General features: G+C 45.6%; 4 protein-coding genes, 1 long non-coding RNA gene and 1 other non-coding gene across 8 annotated transcripts; 2 read left to right on the plus strand and 4 right to left on the minus strand.

Moving 5' to 3' along the window:
* The first annotated feature begins 266 nt into the window (after window positions 1-266).
* Window positions 267-6,784, plus strand: LOC108951530 (uncharacterized). Its single transcript, XR_001975978.2, has 4 exons — window positions 267-491; window positions 4,853-4,994; window positions 5,869-6,166; window positions 6,271-6,784. It is a non-coding gene; the product is annotated as an uncharacterized LOC108951530 (long non-coding RNA).
* On the minus strand, window positions 2,674-5,012 carry LOC135650728 (rac-like GTP-binding protein 7). Its single transcript, XM_065170284.1, has 7 exons — window positions 4,880-5,012; window positions 4,696-4,783; window positions 4,139-4,248; window positions 3,985-4,048; window positions 3,481-3,545; window positions 3,329-3,394; window positions 2,674-2,994 (listed from the first exon to the last, which is right to left on the minus strand). The coding sequence occupies exons 1-7, from the start codon at window positions 4,976-4,978 to the stop codon at window positions 2,896-2,898; spliced, it is 591 nt and encodes a 196-aa protein (XP_065026356.1). The 5' UTR covers window positions 4,979-5,012; the 3' UTR covers window positions 2,674-2,895.
* Window positions 6,741-10,408, minus strand: LOC135650729 (large ribosomal subunit protein eL20z-like). The gene is made up of 4 exons (XM_065170285.1): window positions 10,092-10,408; window positions 8,904-8,982; window positions 8,637-8,751; window positions 6,741-7,267 (listed from the first exon to the last, which is right to left on the minus strand). Exons 1-4 carry the CDS (start codon window positions 10,324-10,326, stop codon window positions 7,220-7,222), a joined length of 477 nt encoding a protein of 158 aa, XP_065026357.1. The 5' UTR covers window positions 10,327-10,408; the 3' UTR covers window positions 6,741-7,219.
* A 2,619-nt stretch (window positions 10,409-13,027) lies between these two features.
* On the plus strand, window positions 13,028-15,160 carry LOC135650527 (aspartyl protease family protein 2-like). Its single transcript, XM_065169950.1, has one exon. It carries the CDS (start codon window positions 13,201-13,203, stop codon window positions 14,911-14,913), a length of 1,713 nt encoding a protein of 570 aa, XP_065026022.1. The 5' UTR covers window positions 13,028-13,200; the 3' UTR covers window positions 14,914-15,160.
* A 1,071-nt stretch (window positions 15,161-16,231) lies between these two features.
* Window positions 16,232-18,440, minus strand: LOC135583570 (transcription factor bHLH144-like). Of its 3 annotated transcripts, none has more exons than XM_065170820.1 (4): window positions 17,871-18,440; window positions 17,601-17,705; window positions 17,348-17,497; window positions 16,232-17,249 (listed from the first exon to the last, which is right to left on the minus strand). In XM_065170820.1, the coding sequence occupies exon 4, from the start codon at window positions 17,004-17,006 to the stop codon at window positions 16,341-16,343; it is 666 nt and encodes a 221-aa protein (XP_065026892.1). In that variant the 5' UTR covers window positions 17,007-17,249; window positions 17,348-17,497; window positions 17,601-17,705; window positions 17,871-18,440; the 3' UTR covers window positions 16,232-16,340. The 3 variants fall into 3 exon arrangements, with proteins under 3 accessions (XP_065026892.1, XP_065026890.1, XP_065026891.1); XM_065170818.1 differs by having other exon boundaries at window positions 17,348-17,518; XM_065170819.1 differs by having other exon boundaries at window positions 17,348-17,518; window positions 17,867-18,440.
* A 1,233-nt stretch (window positions 18,441-19,673) lies between these two features.
* Window positions 19,674-19,746, minus strand: TRNAA-UGC (transfer RNA alanine (anticodon UGC)). The gene has a single exon. It is a non-coding gene; the product is annotated as a tRNA-Ala (tRNA).
* Between the last annotated feature and the right edge of the window lie 820 nt (window positions 19,747-20,566).

Below are 20,566 nucleotides of genomic sequence, written 5' to 3' on the forward strand. Positions count from 1 at the left end.
ATATTTCTTCTTTCATTATTTTTTATTAATTATTTTGAGAAGAAAAAAGATGTAGGAAAACTAAACCAGATTTCTATTGGGGATCCTCTCCAATTCAAACAGAGGATCATCCTGTTCAATTGGTCTCATCATCACTCTTCGTCCTTCCACTTTCGCATCCTATCCATCCATTTTTCGCATAGGGAACGTGGCCGGACGGTTTGGTGGAGACGATCCCTCACCTGCAGGCCGTCTCTTTATGTGCTACAGCGTGATAATAATGAGAAGAAATATAACAAGCAGGTGGCCGCCGAAACAATCAAGAAAAGCCCGACCTTGCGGAGAAACCCGCCCGATCTTTTCTCCTCGCTTGAATTCTCCGGAACTCCCAAGAATCCCGCCGCGTCGAGACCGGACGAGGACGATGGCCTGCAAACCCATCGCCAACAGGCTCGGGAAGGAGGCGGGCCTCCACCCCGAGGTTCCGCCGCTTCATCGTTACCCTCGATCAGGTCTTCGAATCTCTTCCCCGTTCTTCCCCCAATTTTCGATTCCTCCGACTAGGGCTTCTAAATCACCTTGACTTCGTTATGTTATTATGTTCGCGTTCTATTTCTTTGGTTATTATATCATCCTGAAACGTATGACTTGAAACTTCGTCCATCAATCTAGAGAGTAATCGTTGGAACTAGAAATTCTGACTGAGGTTTGCTGTTTTAATACGTTACTTATTCTATAGTCGAGAGTGCTGTGCATGAACTGTGCCATCTAACTATGTGTATAAGCGAGGGATCGAAATATGTTGTGCGTAAACTGGGCGGATCAACTTATGGATGAAAGGAAGAAAGGTGTCATCTTCCTGCTCGCTAGCATTTCCAATTGTTACTTGAATTAGTAACTTATGATTGAGAATTTTGACCTAGAAATAATCCAAATCATTAAGGTAGTTAAGACAATGTCTTCTTTTTTTTCTTTTAACTGAAGAATGGGAAGATAGGAGACTCAGAATTATGGTTTTCAAATGATGATAAGAAACTTAGACATTGAGAGGTAAGTGCATAAATGCCTGACCATTGTGTTTGTATTTGTTGCATTATTTTTTGCTGCTGATCGGATTACCCAATTGATCGAAAGTAAAGGAATTTTAACATGTGCACTCTTGGATGCCGACAAGATTATGAACCAACTGGGAACAACCATTTTATTGCATTATTCTAGATATATTGATCTTGGTCAAACTTTGATAGTCCCTCAAAATTTTGGTCTCAAGTGTGGACATGTAGGTATATGATCTTTGAATGGATAGAACGCTAATCTGCTGAGGCTCGTGCAAATTTGATAGGATTCAGTCTAATTACCTAATTACTGAGACTTATTTTTCCTCAAGACCAGGAGAGATACCAATCGTTCTAGACTATTACTTTAATATAACCGGTAATTTATAGAACCAATGTAGACAGTCCAGAAGTATTTTTTTAATTGTGTAACAGTAATATATTGTTGGGTCTTTCTAGTCTGAGATATGCAAGTCTATGTGAAGTTCATCGCCATTGGTTCCAATAGATGTGCTCTGAGAGTAGAGGTAGGACTTCCAACAGAAAGAAATTCATTGGCAAATACAAGGTGTAATTATAGATTATCTCCTATAGTTAACTATGATTAATTGATGGGCGCGCAATTTGGAAAGAAGAGGAGAAGAGAAAATCAGTAAAGTTAATATAAAATTAATAATTTAAAAGATAATGAAATTATTTTTTTATCCTTTACGTTCGTGTTTTTTCGCAAGTGACAACACGTGTGATTTTTTCCATTAACGAAGTTAACGACGTAAGGAGAATTAAGATTAAATATTTCATCTTCGTAAGTGTAGGGATCTCAATGCTATTTTTTAAAGTATAAAGACTGGAATGCTAATCATAATTAATTATAGAGGGTAATCTGTAATTACCCCCAAGTCCAAGATTAAGGATGTGTGTTGAGCTAATTGGTTTAAACAGTAGTTTCACATCCCAACTTAGTCTTAAATTAAAGGTAGCAAGAGGTGTAGGTCTGGCCAGAACACTACCAGATGTGCACCAACACTAACTATCTGTATGAGAGACTTTTCTCAAGTCAGGGCACAGAACATTTTTCTTCCTGATTAGCATATAGTAGGGTGTGGCAACTGAATCAGATTCTGACATATGAGATGCTTTAACTTATTTGACCATTCTGATTCTTAAAAATAAATTTGCAATACTGGATTTTCATCTGGTGCACCTGTAAGTTTACAAGACTATATATTCATCAATCATAACAATCATATATTGATTCAATGAGTCAATGGTTTGACTTAGATGGAAATAAAAGTAGTTATATGTAGTAACAGAACACTGGTTTATGCATGCATTAGTTGGTTTGTATATACTAGTATCAGATTTTTGGGAAGATGTGTTATATATAGAATTTGAAATTTTCTCTTGATAGCTGAGTAATTGATGGATGACTATCATATGGTAGACTACTGATAATCATAAATTGTTGTTCCTAGTAATCATAGTAAGGGGGAAAACAACTTCAACTCTAACCACCACACACCATTTTGATCTCTTTCAAAATGTATCTTTTGCATGAGAATTTGTACATAAGTGAAAGGGAATAACTGTTGTTATTCTTATAATGATTTACCAAACTGGTGCACAAGAGCAACACGTAAATATTGTTTCGCAAAACATATTTTCTGATCGGAATTTACTTTCAAATCTTTGATAAGGAGATCCACATAATAGAGTAAAAGAATTAGTGTGACAGATACATTTTCGTAGACAAACTATTAAAGCACTCATCACAGTTCATCCATCAGGAAAAGTCAAGAAACAGAAGGAGAAAATGAAAATGTTACGCTATTCTTGTAATGATAAACATCATCCTTTGTGTTTATAGAATGAAACAGGTCCTCTGCTTTCTGGTCTTTTTCTTTGGCTTTGGTGGACAAAGAACCACCTTAATTGCAGCATCAAATACAGCCTTCACATTCTAAAAAAAAGATGAGAAGTTAATATGAACTATATAATATGTTTCTATTGACTATTTCTGATTGTTTAAAATGTTGTTATAAGTCTATCGGTCACAGGTGAGATATTTAATGATGGTTATCGGTATCTTATAACATTTCAAACTTGGTGTCCTTCCAATAGAAACGAGCATCCTATTTTTCCTCTTTTTTTGAATTCAAGTTAAGAACATCGCAATCAATTCATGCTATGTAAATTGTTATCCCTCAGTGTCTGAATAATGACTTTGAGAAACTTCAGAATTCAAAGTCTTAACATCAAAAAGGCATAATAGGCTTGTTTGGATCTTGCATTACCTGTTGAGTCTTGGAACTACATTCTGTGTAGACAGCCGCACCTATCATTTTCTTTAGCTCTTCTCCCTGCTTATAGTCAAACAGTATGCTGCACTTAGTTTATGACTTGATAAGTACCGCTTTATAGACTGACTAGCAGTAGGTCAACTTGCCTGTGCAGTTGTGATAGGTCTTGCCCCAGGGTGATCAATGAAAAATTGCTTGTCTTCACGTAAGTCTGCACCGCATTAAGACCAAGATTATACAACTTACTGAGTAGTATTTTGGAAGGTTAAACCTTCAATTTGAAATCAAAAGGGAAATAGCATCATACTATCTTTAAAGATGACTTTTCAAAGGGGTCTACTGGTGGATAAGTTTAAAGAGTTCAGACACATAATAGGTTATATAGGTCAACAACTGAACTACTAATCAACTTATCATTAATTAGATCGCCAATGAAGCAGTGACCTTATGACCTGAATGGTTTGACTATCTGATGAAAGATACCTCAGGTGCATTATAGAATATTCAATTCATGGAAAACCATACTGGTCAACTTGTAGGTTGCATCTAACTCCTTGTATGCAAGTAGTTGCTTTCTTTTACTTTTTTTTTTCTTGTTAGCTAAGTTTATCTAGACATAAATTTCAATTAAAAGAATACAATGTTATTACCAAGTTTAGTCCCAACTAGCACAATCGGCACATTTGGAGCATAATGTCTCAACTCAGGAATCCACTGCGAAAAAAAGAGAAGGTCATGAGATACAAATAGAGGACACAATGATGCATGAAAGCTGAAAGAAAACATGCCAAGGGTATTTTTTACCTTCTTGTATATGTTCTCATAGCTGGCCTTACTGGTGAGAGAAAATGCTAAAAGAAATACATCAGCTCCTCTGTAACTGAGAGGTCTGAGCCTATTGTAGTCCTCTTGTCCTGAATTCACAATATTGGAAAGCTATTCCATCTCAGTTTGATTTCCTCATGAGGTATGATTGATCGAGTATTTACTGTTTGTCTTTTAGATTGACTAGTTATTGTTGTCTTTTACATTTGTACTTGAGAATCTAATGCTAGCAAAACTTGATATGAAATATTTACAATGTATAGAATTTAGACAAGATGTTGAAATGATGGAGTACTCCATAAACAGAGAGGAAGATCTACTTTTTCTATCAATAATGATCAAATTAACTATCCCCAGTTGTTTGATGATAGTAAAGCATATACAATTGTGGCTGGATATAGACGTATTCGAACAATTTTCCAGTTGAAATACACTGTTAACTTATGCAAACTATTTCTAGCTTTGCCATAGAGCAGGAGACCAGAATCTATGGCCAGATCGATTTAGCACCATATAAGTAGGGCAATTAAGCTCACCTGCTGTGTCCCAAAGCCCAAGGTTCACTGTGCTTCCATCAACTATTACATTAGCACTGAAGTTATCGAACACAGTCGGGACATAATCCTGTTAAGAACAGTCGCAACAAGAGAAAGCACGGCTGAATTCTACCTCATAACTATGCAAATTTTTCAGGTAAAAAGCTGAGCTTCCCCGTGTTACCGTCGGAAAAGTATTGCTGGTGTAGGAGATGAGCATGCAGGTCTTCCCGACTGCCCCGTCGCCGACCGTCACGCATTTGATGAACCTTGGCGTGCTCATCGTTGTAATGGCACTGGTACTGTTTCTTCTTCTCCCTCTCCCTGGTGCTGGTGCTGGTGCTGATGGTATATATATATATATATATATATATATATATATGCGTTTGTCTCAGGCTTTAACCACCATTGGGCCAACAAAGTAGGAAGGACAGAGAGGAAGAGCGATGAAAGGTGGGGATTTCTGCTGCAAAGTGTTTGAATTTTGAATGGGGGCCGGGGAACGTAGGGCGGACTAGGAAGTGGTGGTAGGAGAGGCCCCCTCGTCTTTAATGAGGTGGGGAGCAGCGCCACCACCGCCAGGGGTGCACAGCTCATGCATGCTTCACGAAGGCAGAGCAATGATGGCCTGCTCCACACACCCGATGGTGCTCTTTTGGTTTGCCTTGCTTTGGGTGCAAGAAGGAGCGCTAGGATCAGCCGATCTCCTTGGGCGTGAGTGTTGGTTGGTTGGTTAAGTGCGGGAGAAGGATGGTGATGATGGGATCAAGGGAGATGGGTGGCCTCCTTTGGCTTGCTTAGTAGAATTAATTGCCCACCAAGTGATCATGATTGCGTGGTCATCTAATCTTGGTGAGACCACTTAGTCCCTTTGGAAACTTGGGAAAGAAAAAGGGGTGAAGCAACTCTTGGTGGGCTTAGGTATATCAATTGCTTTTTTTATGTGCAAAAAGTCTTCTGGACTTTTTATTGCTCGTATGAGAAATCCGAGTGGAAGTATTGAGTACATACCATTCATTTGCAACTAAAACTTCATTATAATTGCAAGTACGAGTGAGTATACAAAAAAAAAAAATTACGAAGTCGAAATATGGTTAAAATTAATATCCCAGAGCATTATAGTCATATATAATGTGTGATTTTTTTAAGTTTTATTATGATTTTTTATGATAGGCATGTAGGAATCCTTGCCTTGCTCGTGGGTGGGGCTTTACAATGGTTATTGGAGGCAACCAGGTGAAAAGGCCCAGCCTCTCGACGAACATGTGAACGGGTCGGATCGAAGCCATCACGGCCCGATGCGGTAATGGGACGCCTCACCAAAGTCCTCGTAGATAAATGGAGGGTAGGATACCTGTTTTGTCCCTATAAGAATCCCCTTATGATTCATCTCCGGCCGCCGAGAGGCCTCCGACGTCTCGGAGATCGAGAAGCGCTACGATCTTGGAGGGGCCTCAAGGACAAGGCGCAGGTTTCTTCTCCTCCTCCTCCTCCTTTGTCTCGCCATCCTCTTCTTTTTTCTAGAGTTTCGAGTCGGTTTCTTTTTTTTTCCGGTTGGTTTTCGAGGAATGGCAGGCAGCATGCGGTAAGCCTACGAAGGTGCAAACGGAGAGCAAGTCACGCCGTGGTTTTTGAAATTATTGTCGACCCTCGCCAGCAAGTCCACGACGGCCTGGTTCGATTTCATCGAAGAAGACGAGGCTGGAGTCGGTCCCTCGCCCTTTTTCGTTTTGTTTCTGCTTCTCTTGCTTCTTCTTGGCAATGGAATCTGCTCACCCCATCGTCGTTAGGGATTGAAGGTATGAGACAGTGGTTCCTACATCATGTGATTAGTGATAATTTTGCTTCCTTATGTGCCCAAAGAAGTCACTGGAAAACCTTTCCCCACCTTCTCCTCCCCTCTTTTTTTTTTTTTTGTTTGTTTGTTTCCGAGTCAGAAGGTTTTGAGGGTTTATTCTCTTTGGTATTTGTTAAATATAAAAGTAGAGGGTGTTGTTGGTACGGCATTTCTATGCAAAGAAACAAACATGTGAGATCAATATATGCCAAGTGTTGTCCATTTTTTTCTATTTTGAATACAGCTTGACATGCTCCTGTTGGTATTGAATACCGGTAATTGTTTCGATAGGTACAAGTCATTCAAGCTGACTCGTTCTCATCGTATTGTTATCAAATCTACCTACCAAGCTTATCCATCTGCGGGGGAGGCAAAAGAAGAAGGCTTTAACACGCCTCGACAGACTCTAAATGGCTGAACATAAAGAGTAGTTACATGTCCCCCCAATGGCAAGTAAAAGTCAGATAGACAAAAGGAACAGCCACTCAACCTTTGCTCTTTCTCACAAGAACCCAAGGAATAAACAAATGATACCTTTACAGGGCTCCGTCTCATGATCTCGTATGAAATTCCGACATTGAGTGATATTTTGGCTACCATTTCTTTCTATATGGCGAGTTGGAAAGACAAGACACATACATACATACACATTACTAATTATTAATCTCGCCACACACACACGTCAGCTCAACTGGTTGCACCACCGATAATCGCAGCAATTGCAGAAAGCGCAGCCTGCTCATGGAAGACCGTGAACCACCCCCACTCATCAGAAAAACTTCATAACTTTTGTAAATTGACATGCTAATTCAGCCATTCGATTTTATGATTGATCATCCAAAACACATATTGTACATACAGTATGTAAGCTATACAGTACATTATCCACAAGTAATGTTGTTGACTGACATAAACGGGACATTGTGAAAGTGTACGCTCTGTTTAAGCAATAAGATCAATAATTCAATGCGGGTACTCCACTTGATCCGTCGTCATCTAAAGTAATTTGTTGACCCCCAAAAAAAAAAAAAAAAAAAAGGTTCACAATAGAGTATTGTGTCTTAAGATCTCTGATTTGAGCAACGCTCGTCTATCAGAACCACATTTTTACAAACCTTGTAATTTCTCTATCATACATTTACCGGTCTCAATGCAGGCCCATCTTTAGATGCCACTGCCACATGATGAATAGAAACCCTAATGAAATAAACTCGATGACAAAGAAATCCGCATACATCAGTGCTCGAGTGGATCAAGATGGTGGGATAACAAAATGAGTAAAACTCGAGCATGATCCACGTACAGATGGTTCCTACGCACAGTTGAGCATGATCCACCCATGCGCTTAAGAATTAATTCATCAAGCAATTCTAATGAGTGAAATGTCTGATCACGGTAAGCATCGTCTATAAACTCTCGACCATCACACATCTCCATCTCATTCCACTTTAATCCGAGCTCCCTAATTCCCTACTTACGCTACGACGCATACAACCATTTTATTTCTCGGAACCATTGCTCTTCAAACCCTTCCACCTTCCAAACCTCTCCCTCTACCAAATGTGGACTCAATCGATGACTATGCCAAGTAAAATATTGAACACCAACTGAACCATCTTGCTTCTTGATTTCATGTGGATAGGGATACAGTTCAATCTTGGATCCATGGTGCACTAGCCTGATCTGGTCCAATTTGACCAACTTGACCAAATCAGGTCGGAGCAGGAACGGTACCACTTATCCCTGTTTCCATCCCACCGGCAGAAAAATACCTATCCCAACAATTTAATCTTTTTTTTAATTATTATACTGCAAATATAATATCATCACACGTATATCAATAATCTTTTTAAAAATAAAACAAATTCAGTTTTAACCTTCGAATATGCCGTAGCAAATGCCGACTTATGATAATCTAGCAAGTATATCACTGAAGATAAGTATGATATTCACAATCACTGATAACTAAAGTTTACTGACTGAAAAGGAAAAATCGATTAACATAATGAAACAAAAACCACTTCAGAGGAAATTAAAAAAAAAAACTTTTAGAAAAATATGGTAAAACAACTTTCACAACTTCTTTATAGAAAAATTTACTTACTGCAATTGTGCAAGCGACTAAGCCTGGTTTCTCTCTGTGGTCTACTCTGGCACAAAGTAGAAAAAACACGCCAACATACCATGGGATCGCAGCCAGAAAGAATCCAATTATGAACCTTCCAAAAAAGATACTCTTCATTAGCCTCAAACGTTCTAAGAATTGGTAATATATGTTTGAAAGACTGAAATAGTTCATGCATTGTGTATATGTACATGTAGATATATGTATACACACACATATATAAGGAAAAAAGCAAGATTCACATACAAAACCCAACCGATGCCCAAGCCGCAGCAAGGGAGACTTGGCAGTGTCTCTGGTCTTCCTTCAACGACATGTGCATAACCTCGAAGATAGTAAGCATTAGATGCATTAGAACACATCAATATGACAAAATATCACATGAACTAGGCACGATGACCTATAATCTAGTTTGATTACAGTTGAGCCAAGTTTATATCAATGCTCTCACTATAAAAAGCAAAATGAATAAAATTGATATTCCATTGCACAAATGTAAACATGCACCATAAAATTCATGGCGAACTTCAAATTCAGAGACAACATCTAAACCATTAGAAATACACGAAGAGTCATCAACACCGTCTCCGATCTTTGCAGTATCAATCAGTCAGGAATTCTAGATGCATAGATGAAGAAGGCAGCACCATCCAAAGGCTTCCTTGATCCACATGCGGATCAACATCCCATGGCCCATTCCGGTTTTGGTTTTGGTTTTGGTTCGAGATTTTGCGAAACCGGAACCGTGGTCAGGGCTACACTGGTGAATGACAGGAGGGAAATCATCCCCGGGGGAAACTCCAATTTTTCTATTGAGAAAAAAATATATATATTTTTTTTCTATCTGCTGTTCTATAAGCTTTCATTTCAACAACAAGCAAAATATTCAGCTAGTAGGCCTAATTCCTAATCTTCAGCGATGGCCCAGTCTTCCGGCAATGAAACTTGACGGCACACCTCGCCCATCGTCCATGAATTGTACTGGTAAATGCCGTCGGATTGGAACTAGGAAAGAGTGGTTAAGGCTTTCAGCGAAAGGGAAAAAGATCTTGACACGATTCCCGCAGGATAAGAGATTGGGGGTGGAAGTCACGCTGGCTGGGATCGATAAGGGATTTCTGAAGCGGCTGATGCATTCCAATTCCCCACCCATCCGGAGGCAAAAAATGAAGATCTCCTGAAACATGCGAATGATGTTTAGCTCGCCATAGTCCCGATCAATTGAAGCCCTAAAAGATCTGTCAACCCTCTCCGCCGCCATAAATTCCCACAACCACTTCAAGAAAGGACTTACACCAGGCCGATACCTCGATCCGCATTCCAAGAAACCATCATCCTCGACACCGATGACTTACGAATCCAAGAACCAATTACCCACGAAAGACGAGACGATTGAAGCAAATCTATCGGAATGAATTCAGAATGCTGGTATACCTGGGGCGGCCTGGTAGTCGTGGGCGTAAGAGGGAGGCAACGGCTGCTGCGGAGGCGCAGGGAAGGGAGGTTGAGCGGCGGTTAAGCCGGCCGGAGAGGCAGGAGAGGGGGAATGGGCGATTGTTAGGCCCGGCGGCGGCACCGGCAGGGGGAAGCCGATGCTGGCGGGCTGGGCGTGGTCGGAGGCGCCATGGAAGGTGCTGCATTGCGGCTTGTCCTTGCTCTCCTCGCTCATCTTCCCCCCTCCCCTTTCTTTTGTCGTGACCCCTCTCCGTCTCCTCTCCCCTTTTGCCTTCTTTCATCTTCTTCTCTTCCTCCCGCCCTGATTTAGACTTCCCCGATTGCGTTATTTCAGGTAACGCGCGATGTGGCTTCGCGGAGCCAGACGCCACTTCTGGCACTCGTTGATCGATTACCCCACTTCCCTACCTGCCTCTTCATGGCACGTAGTGTTTTCGCAGCTCTGGGACCCACAAAAAACCAGTAATCAAGTGAAACGTGGATAAGCCAGGTACTCCGGAAACGGGTAGGAAAACCACGTCCGTCGTAATCTCTAACGACGGTTTCAACGACTCGCCACCGACAGAAGAACTGACCCATCCGCTTCTACTCGGTGGACACGCAACCCTATTCCTTCCTCATCTGTTCTTTTTCTAGTGGGTCCCGCGTAAATGAAAAAGGTCAGCGTGGGTAAACAACGGGGTGGACCCTCTTTCGTGCGAGAACGCAAGTGGAAATTAACGGGCCAAGCTGAGCCCACTACTAATCCAACCCGAAACTTACGCCCATCGAAAGGGTCTCTCTCTATATATGCTCCACAATGTGCTGAACTCCAATTTCAGGGCTGCAATAAAAATATTGCTGATGACAATAAATTAACATGTTAAGAACAGCCGAGACTCCAACTTCACATGGGAGACAAACCATCTTGCAAGGGATTAATGTCAGTCGAATTGACTCGGTAGGAAAGGAACTCATCACCCTTTCTCTTTCTTCAACACCATTCGCTTGACGGCACTTTCCAGCTTGTGTAACTCTCGCAGATCGAGAGTAATAGATACGTCTCTAACCTCAGGTCGGTAGAAGGATGTACAAGAGAAGACTAAAACTTCTCAGGAAAGAATACGAGCTTTAGCGCAGAATCAGCTCACTTTGTAACCCCGATGCTTTTTGGAAAGCTTAATCTTTATCGCAGAGCGTGTGTTACTGTCACGCGGTCTAAAGATGCATGAAAGTGGGTGAGTTGTTGTAAGTGCTATTGGCATCAACAAGGAGAACATATATCACGAAGAAAAAGAATGAGAACATATGATGGTGGATGCCACATTAAAAGACTCCTACTTCTGCCGAGACTTTGGTAAAGCGCAACCGCAAGAAGCGCACACACACGGCTTGCTTATGTTGACGAGAGGTAAAGCTCTCTCTCGTGATGGGTTCCAACACAGCACTTAAAACTTGCTTTTATGAAGTGGATGTTTTAATCATTGCTTGCAGTTTTGATAAGGCATAAGCATTATAGTTCAATTAATTAGTCGCATAAGAGTTCAGAATTATGCGATACATGTAATAAGCCATATGCCGAGCTAAAATCTATACCAAGACGCTCGTCGGTACGTCCCGTCCCGGAAAGCTCAGGACGGGATTGTATGGCGTCGTTCCGCGTATCTCGAGACAGCGATCGCACAAAGGTATCATCTCGCCCCTTGAGGATCGGTCATCATGCCAAACCCGCATATGGTCGACCCTCGTACAGTAGTATAAAAACTTATGATTGGCATCTGGCCCAAAGGAAGGCAAAACAAACCAACCAAGCACTCACTTACTCATTAAGGGGCCAAAGTTGGTAATCACTCGATGAGGGCCATCTGCACAAGAGAGCGGCCACCCCTTGAGCCACCAGCATCCTAACGGAAAGCCGCCAACCAATGTTCTGACTAAGAGCCACCAACCAGCATCTCAATGGAGAGTTGCCAACCAGTGTTCCGTCCAAGAACTGCCAACCAGCATCTCGACCGAGAGACACCAATCAATATTCTGGTGTCAGCACCCCGTCCTGAGGGCATGATCGACCTTAGCAACTAGCTCGGCCGACCGAAGACTCCCGACATCGACCCGTTGACCATCACAGCCACGACACATTAGTTCATCAACAATATGAATTCTATTATGTCACGACATATCGATTTATCAACAATATGAATTCTATTATCATGATAGTATTATGTCACGACACATAATATCAATTCACAGCCACATAATATGACAGCCACGACACATCAGTCCATCAACAATATCAATTCTATTATCATTGCAGTTTAATTGATAGTATTCTTAAGCAGGCTGAGAAATTTAGGATTTAAGATATCATGTATATATATATATATATATATATATATATATATATATAAATTTTGTCTATTATGACTGGTTCAAAACCTACCAGCTTTGGTGTATTCTATGCATGTTTTGTGTCACCCGACCCCACCGGCCACCAGGCAAGTTGAAGCACACTTCCGCCGTCCACGGAAGGGCACATCGACGTGGACGTGAACCACCGGCTGCAGGTCGCCCGACATATGACCACCGGCTCCATCGCCTGCAGCTCCATCCTTCCTTCCTTCCAACTCGATGCCGTTTCGTCACTCCCTGCGCAATTGGATTGATGAACACCTGTGCCACCTGGTGGACTTCCGTGCACAGGAAGAACAGTGGTCATCGGTTTGCCATGACCAAGTCAACAAAGCTCCTCAGCTGTTGCCTTTGAAGATTCAAAGGTTGACACCAAAAGCTGGACTTATGTATATTGGATCACATTCCTATAGTATTAATTGAGATACTTGCCGGAAAATTACCGGTCTGACTCCGCCATTTCCTTGCTGACCAACAAACCGCGTGTTCATCGTATTATATTTCTGTTCAAAGTTCACAGCTTCTTCTTATTCTCAGTCGTAGACGGGAGAGGAAAGCATCACGTACTACTCTTCCTCTTCTTCTTCTTCTTCTTCTTCGTTCCTTTGTCTCAACATCCTACTGTTGCAAAGATCCAAAAGCAATTAATAGATCTCTCCTCCTCCTCTTCTTCTTTCTATCCCTTGCTTGCTCTCTGGAAATGGCCTCCTGCAAAGCATGGCACCTCTTCCTATTCTGCTGTCTTCTCCAACCGTTTCGATCTTCAGCTTCTCTCTACAACTGGAGTTCTTCGGCGACGCACGGATCTCCGCTCCCCGGGATCGAATTGCCTACCCACTTGAGCTTCAACGCCGTCACCTCCGCCGGGGAGTCCGGCTGTGACGACCACCTTGACGCGGCCGGCGGATCGCCCAACAAAGATGAGCAAGGATTATTGTACGATAACATGGATCAGGGAGGGGTGGAAGACAACGCAAGCGCCAAGGATGGGGCGGCGCCGGCCTTGAGGCTCCACCTCAAGCACCGGTCTACAAGGGATGGGGCGGCGCCGAACAGGACCAAGAAGGAATCCTTGGAGCACTCCGCCAATAAAGACGCCCTTAGAATCGGGACCCTCTTCCGGCGGATCACCGAACGGAAGAACCAAAACGCCATCTCCCGCCTCGCCGCCGATGCTGATCACCGCGCGGTCGTCGCCGAGATGGGACGAAAGACGGCAATCGCGACGCACCCGAAACAGGGCGGGCAGCTGATGGCCATGGTCGAGTCCGGAGTCACCCTGGGATCCGGCGAGTACTTCATCGACGTCTTCGTCGGTACGCCGCCGCGCCACTTTCCCCTCATCCTCGACACCGGAAGCGACTTGAATTGGATCCAGTGCCTCCCCTGCCACGACTGCTTCGAGCAGCACGGCCCGGTCTACGACCCCGCCGCCTCCTCTTCCTACCGCAACGTCAGCTGCGCCGACCCCCGCTGCGGCCTCGTCTCGTCGCCCGACCCGCCCCAGCCCTGTCGCTCCGCCGCCGCTAATGGCGGCCGTGACCAACCCTGCCCCTACTTCTACTGGTACGGCGACAGCTCCAACACCACCGGAGACCTCGCGCTCGAGACCTTCACCATGAACCTCACGGCCCCGGACGGCGCCGGCGCCGAGTTCCGCCGCGTGGACGACGTCATCTTCGGGTGCGGCCACTGGAACCGCGGGCTCTTCCACGGAGCGGCCGGCCTCCTGGGCCTCGGCCGGGGACCGCTCTCCTTCTCCTCCCAACTCCGCTCGCTCTACGGCGACACCTTCTCCTACTGCCTCGTCGACCGCAACAGCGACCTCAGCGTCAGCAGCAAGCTCATCTTCGGCGAGGACCCGAGCTTGCTCGGCCGCCCGGGCTTGAACTACACCTCCTTCGTCACCGGGAAGGAGAACCTCGTTGACACCTTCTACTACGTCCAGATTAAAGCAATCCTCGTCGGCGGCGAGGCACTGCAGATACCACCGGCGACATGGGAGCTGGCGAAGGACGGCAGCGGCGGGACCATCATCGATTCCGGCACCATACTGAGCTACGTCGCCGACCCGGCGTATCAGAAGATTAGAGAAGCCATCGTCAAGAGGGTAAAGTACCCGATGGTGGCAGACTTCCCGGTGCTGAATCCTTGCTACAATGTATCCGGAGTACCCAAGGTGGAGCTGCCGGAATTCGCGATCTTGTTCGGAGACGGCGCGATGTGGAACTTCCCGAAGGAGAACTACTTCATCCGGCTGGATCCGGAGGACATCATGTGCCTCGCCATCCTGCCGACGCCGCAGCGGGGGATCTCCATCCTGGGCAATAACCAGCAGCAGAACTTCCACATCACGTACGACTTGAAGAATTCCCGGCTGGGATTCGCGCCGGCGAGGTGCGCCGAGTTGTAGAGAGAGAACTCAGATCACATAGTCTTGGAGTAGACATTTTGTCGGAAGGTAGACACGAAAGTGTTGGCTCCAAGAAGAGCTGAAGAGCTCAATAGACCAACAACCGATTCATTTCTTCTTTCCTATTCCCATCTTCTTTTTCTTCTTCTTACATACACACATACATACTTTTGGTCTGTAAGAATAAGTCTGCAATTAGCTCGCCATAAAGTTAAGAAAGGAAATCCAAAGCTCTGTTGTTCTTTTGCTTTGTCGAGTAGATATTTCCTCAAACTGCTTGTCCTGGATTCGTCCTTCCATTCCTTCTCGTAGGAACAGAGAGAAGGAAGAATGATCGGGTAAGCGAGCAGGGAAGAGAACACAGCAGCGATCACAGTGAACCATCACAATAAGAAGTGACTTCATTTGTACGAGTATCGCAATTCCATGCCTTTGATCATCCCATAGATGATTTTTTGATGTGTGTATCACATGTGACAGTCAACATCCTGCGGCTATTCCTCGTTCCTGTGTTTGACCATCGATTGCTGTACCTGTTGATCTTTCCTTTCCTCGCTCGCCGATACACCGAGCACGAGAGATGCGAATTGCTGTCCTCATCTGTTGCACATGTTACGCAACGCGAGCATTAATTTCCACCATCGACGACACTGCGCATCTCCCCTTTTCCTCCGACTACTTGATGTTGCAACCATCACCGCTTACTCCACCATGTACATTGTAGTACACATATTAACTTTGCTCTCTGTTTTGGAGCAGCAGCACATATCGACTCCATGAGGTTGTTCGAGCAGATTAGGTCGAGTGACATAATTCGGAGCACCTATTTCGTAAACATGTACACTTTATCGTGCATGCTGCTCCTGCAGGCAATCTCGTGAAGGGATGACTGACTTGAATGCTTCAGTTCGTAGCTCAAGATTAGATCTTTTTTTGGCTGCACGCCCACCAAATGACTCGAAGAAGATAATGTTTAGATTTGCAAAGAGCCCACCGGTGAGACTTTTGCTCAAACACTTATCCGATTCCTGTTGTAGTCAACTGCAGTGAGCAGCGCACAGGAGTGGAGCTGATCTGTGAGCCATGACGGCATTAAATAGACATTCATCCGTCACTACCAGAAGAGATTCCAAAAGGCAGACAACAGTCTTTGGTTTGGTATGGTAATGGATCAGTTCATCGAAAAAGGAAGAGAAGAGGAGAGGTGGAGTACAAAAGCAAACCATGCACGATTTCAGTAGAGTGGGCATTGGTTTGCCCCACATCACAGCAATTCCTAAGGAGCAAATAAGCATCCAACAAGCACCGCTCGCCATGCTCAGAAAGATCGAGCAAAGCATGGCTTTGCTGTGCCATTGCCAATCATAGAAACAAAAACTGGAACTCGATCGTCTTCTCCGTCGCCTCAAGAATGGGAGGGATCGCGTTCAGTTGTCGAGGTGCTTCATCCCCAGCTTCTTGACTTCCACTTTGAGAGATTTCAGGTACTTGACGGCCTCGTCGAGGACGGCAGGAGTGTCCATGCGATCGCCACCGGGGATGATGCCCTTGAGTGTCTTCACCATCTTCTTCATCTTCTCCCTTTTGCCGCTGCTACTGCCGGCGGTCCCGGAGACTTGCTTCCTGGAAGAAGCGGACTTCGAGTGCGAGGAGCAGGCGGTGTCCGGGGAATGGCCTGCCCAGCTGCCCGGCGTCCTCCCCGTGCTCACCACGTCGTCGTCTTCGCCTTCTTCCGAACTCAGCAACGCGTCGATGTCCTCTGTCTCTTCGTCGTGATCCCTGTGCGCACTTTGGCCGGCGTCGTGAGCGTGAGTTCCGTAGGCGTCGAAGCCGGGAGAGCCGAACTTGTGCGCCAGCGAAGGGTGGAACATGACCCGGCTCCTGTGACGTGTCTGGTCAAAGATGACAAAGTTCTTGGGGCATGTCTCCGACGGCTGGAACTCGATATTGTTGAGCGGGGCAGGGAAATCACGGTGCTCGTGCCCTGCAACAGGGGTGCCGCCGTAAGGGTAGTAAGCGCCTGCGCCGGAGTCGAAGCCGTAGCCGTCCTCAAGTGGAGCTTTTCCGGCTAAGTATCTCGGGTTCCTCTGCATGGTGCTGTCGCTTGTGGGAGAAATCTGGTGAAAGTGAGCAGAGGATGGCGAGAGCAAGCAACACGATCTCCCGAGCAGAGTTTCCTGTTCGATGCCGACTTCGAGGAAGGAAAGACAGCTTAGCTATGGAGTGTCTCTTCTATTGAATAGCTCTTCTTCTGTGACAGAGGAAGAAGGAAGAGAACAGATCGACTTGCTCTCAACCTACGTGACAGGCTTAAGCAACTGGCGGAAGTACTCAGCCTGCAGACAGAGGACAACCAGTAGGAGTAATTCAAACACAGAGAAGAGAATCAAACATGTTCTTCAAGTATTTTTTGACACAGTAACTATGGAATTACCTGACAAACCTGCAACAATTGAGAATAAGCAATGATCCTGACACTCATTATGATCTCTCCAGCCTTCTCCAATGTTCGGTATCTCTTTAGATTTGCCTCAATGTGCATTCTCAATTTCTTCACACAGGTTGCGACCAAACCACCCGACAGCTAACAAAGATTCCAACTCACCTGTCATTAATTCACCGAATAAACACGAAATCGAACGCACTTCAAGAGAGAGTTGCGGTGGAAAACAGAGAGGGCGATTTACACTATGACACGAAAGAAGACGACCAAGCGAACGCGCTTCAGGTAGAAGTCAGCAGCCATCGACGACCACGGCATGCTTACCGGTCTGATCTCGGTTCCCGCAGTCCTGCAAACGAAGGATTCAAAGCTGAAACGATCGAATTCAACAGCCGTCGAGCCGCGAAGCAGAAGATAAAGCAGAGGGAGCAGAAACAAACGAAGTCGTGCACCAAAGCTCAAACGATAAACACATGGCTGCTGGTGCAAGAGAGAAGATATAGAGGGGACCTACGGAGGTGGTGGCTCCTGCACGGGCTGATGCAACGCGAGAGGAGTCAGCTGAGATCACAAGTACAAGAAGCTGGAGCAGCGACAGGGGAGGGAGTTGGACGGCCTACGAGGCCTATGGGATACGGTGGGAGGCTGAGACTGTGAAGCCACCTTGCCCCTCCCTCCCTCGCCTCCTATATATCTACGTCTTCCGGTGTCTCTTTCCTCCGAGGTAGCTAATGATGGGAGCTTCCAAAGCGGAGATCTCTTTCCTGCGCTTTCATTAAAATTGAGGCAGAGCAATTAATGTGGCGTGGAGGCAGGCAAACGGGGGTGGATGTGCGTCTGTGCGCGCGAACGCGCGCGAGCTTCGACTTGATTGCGCGTGACGCTCCTCCATCCAACACGACAGCCTGCCTGCCTGCCCCAACCATTTAAAGTCGACACCTTTTTGCCCCCACCCTTGGCTCTCGCTGCTGCTCCTCCTTACACGCCTGTCGTCGGATCATCGGAGCCGTCGGATGGCAGGCGTCGCCCCCGGGGACCCGCTCGGGAACTCCGGAGGGGACACAGGGAGAGGGAGGGAGATGGTGGCGATCACTATTTGTTGCCACGGTGTGCGGGTTCATGTGCTGGTGTCGGGGGCAGTGGAGGGGGGACGGTCATCATCATTTGGGTGCGGTGTTGTCATCATAATGTCTGCAGTGGATGGAGAGAGAGAGAGTGACTGAGTGTGTGTGTGTGTGTGGGGGTGGACGAGGAAGGAGACCGGGGGGGAGGGGGGGACAGCGAGGCCTACGGAGCACGCGTGGGCAGTCGCACCTGCGGTGAACCACCGAGCTCGAGGCCTACGAGATGGGCTTCTGCCGCTGTCGTCGCTGGCCGTAATCGATGTCGCGGTTCCCCAGCGTGATCTCCTCGCCTCGCCTCGCCTCGCCTCTTATGATGACAGGTGCTCCATTGCTTGTGCTCTTCGGAGATCGTATTGCCCGACCACCAAAACGAACCCCCGCCAATTTACCACCTCGCTGTGCGACTCTCTCTCTCTCTCGCGGGCATGACTGTGTGGTGGGGGCCGACGGGTGCAGGAGTCAGCGTGACCTCAGCTAAGGGCCCCGCAGGTGTAAGCGCCGCGTACGATTAGAGGGTCCCTGGGACGGATATGTGACACGCCCACTCAGATTCCTTGCTCATACTTGCTGGATTGCAAAATGGGCTGTAATGGGCCTCTGGAATCCCGGCCCAAAATAGAGGGCTACTTGCAAAATTGTGCATGAAATTACGATCGACTTGTCTCATATAAGACATACATCAACCTCAGGAAATAAACCATTCTTCGTCACAAAGGTCACAATAAGTTAACAGAAAAAGGACACTTCATGTCCCAACCAAAGCTCAAAGTAGAACACTGTCTCATTAGGGGGGCTTTCTGTCGGTGAACACCGAGAGATGACGAAAACGTCAAATCGTACTTAGCCGACCATCGTGCTGTCGTACAAAAATAGTTGCCATTAGCAACCTACTCAACCCTTTCTGCAGCAGAACGCCTCATACCATCTAAACGGCAGCAGCAGAGCAACGAGACGACATTCTGTATCAGTGTCTGCTAAAAGATCTGCAACACTTTTTTGTGATGGCATTCAATATGGAGGAGTGGATTCAGGTGAACGCGGAATGCACTTGTTGTGGGCGTGCATTGTATCATGTGCCGCTGGGGAGAAGCGAAGACATATATATGGCATGTGATTATATATATTTTTATTTATAACTCTTTTCCTACATTCCAAATAATTTTCTGTAAAAATACATTAATGTGCTTAAAATTTGGAGACGCGAGGAATCGAACCCCGTGCCTCTCGCATGCAAAGCGAACGCTCTACCATATGAGCTACGTCCCCAATGACACTTTCTTGAGATAGAAATTAATGTGAAGGTGGGATCGACTCGGATACGGATCCATATTCCGGGTGGTCTTATTTGGCTAGCCGACGACCCGTTAAGCGGAGGTTGCGTGGCAGGAATTGGCGGCTCCGAGTGGATACTTTTCCGGATAAACTTAAAATTAAATTAGAGACAAACCCGATGGACCCCACAGCGCCTCTGAGACAAAAACGCATCCCACTGTTTCAGAAGCTGTACGATGATGAGTTAGTTCCACAGCGACTCTCTTCAGTGCTCATTTTTCGTGGTTGACCGTCTCATGTACAGATCTCGTCATTTTTACTTCCACGTGAGCTCCAGGTTGGATCGTCGCCATTCGAACCCATTAATTATTGACACCGTGGTTGACTTGATCACACACACACGACAATGCCGTATAGGGAACGGCGATCCGAACCAACACGCAAGCGGATCAGGACCATCCGAAAGCCGACACGCGTCCCTTAAGCCCTCTCCAATACGGGCTATGGATCGGCCCATTCGAACCTCGTGCGCCCCAGCCACCTTGCTAACCATAAAATAATCCCCGAAGCGACGTTTGCGCGTCACACTGTTCCCAACCACCTCAGCCTTATTAATTGAGAGCATTACACTAATCAACTCTACCGTCAACAACCAATAGCTATTATTATTATTATTATTATTATTATTATCATTAGAATTAGATTCCTATCGTACTGCATCAGCTACAGGTCATGTGTTATATCGAAGGGAAACGACCACCTAACTCATCGATCCTATGCATATAGTATTATCGTGATGTAAGGTGAAATGGCA

Source organism: Musa acuminata, chromosome BXJ3-10, assembly GCF_036884655.1.
Source record: "Musa acuminata AAA Group cultivar baxijiao chromosome BXJ3-10, Cavendish_Baxijiao_AAA, whole genome shotgun sequence".
In the NCBI taxonomy this organism is placed as follows: domain Eukaryota; kingdom Viridiplantae; phylum Streptophyta; class Magnoliopsida; order Zingiberales; family Musaceae; genus Musa; species Musa acuminata.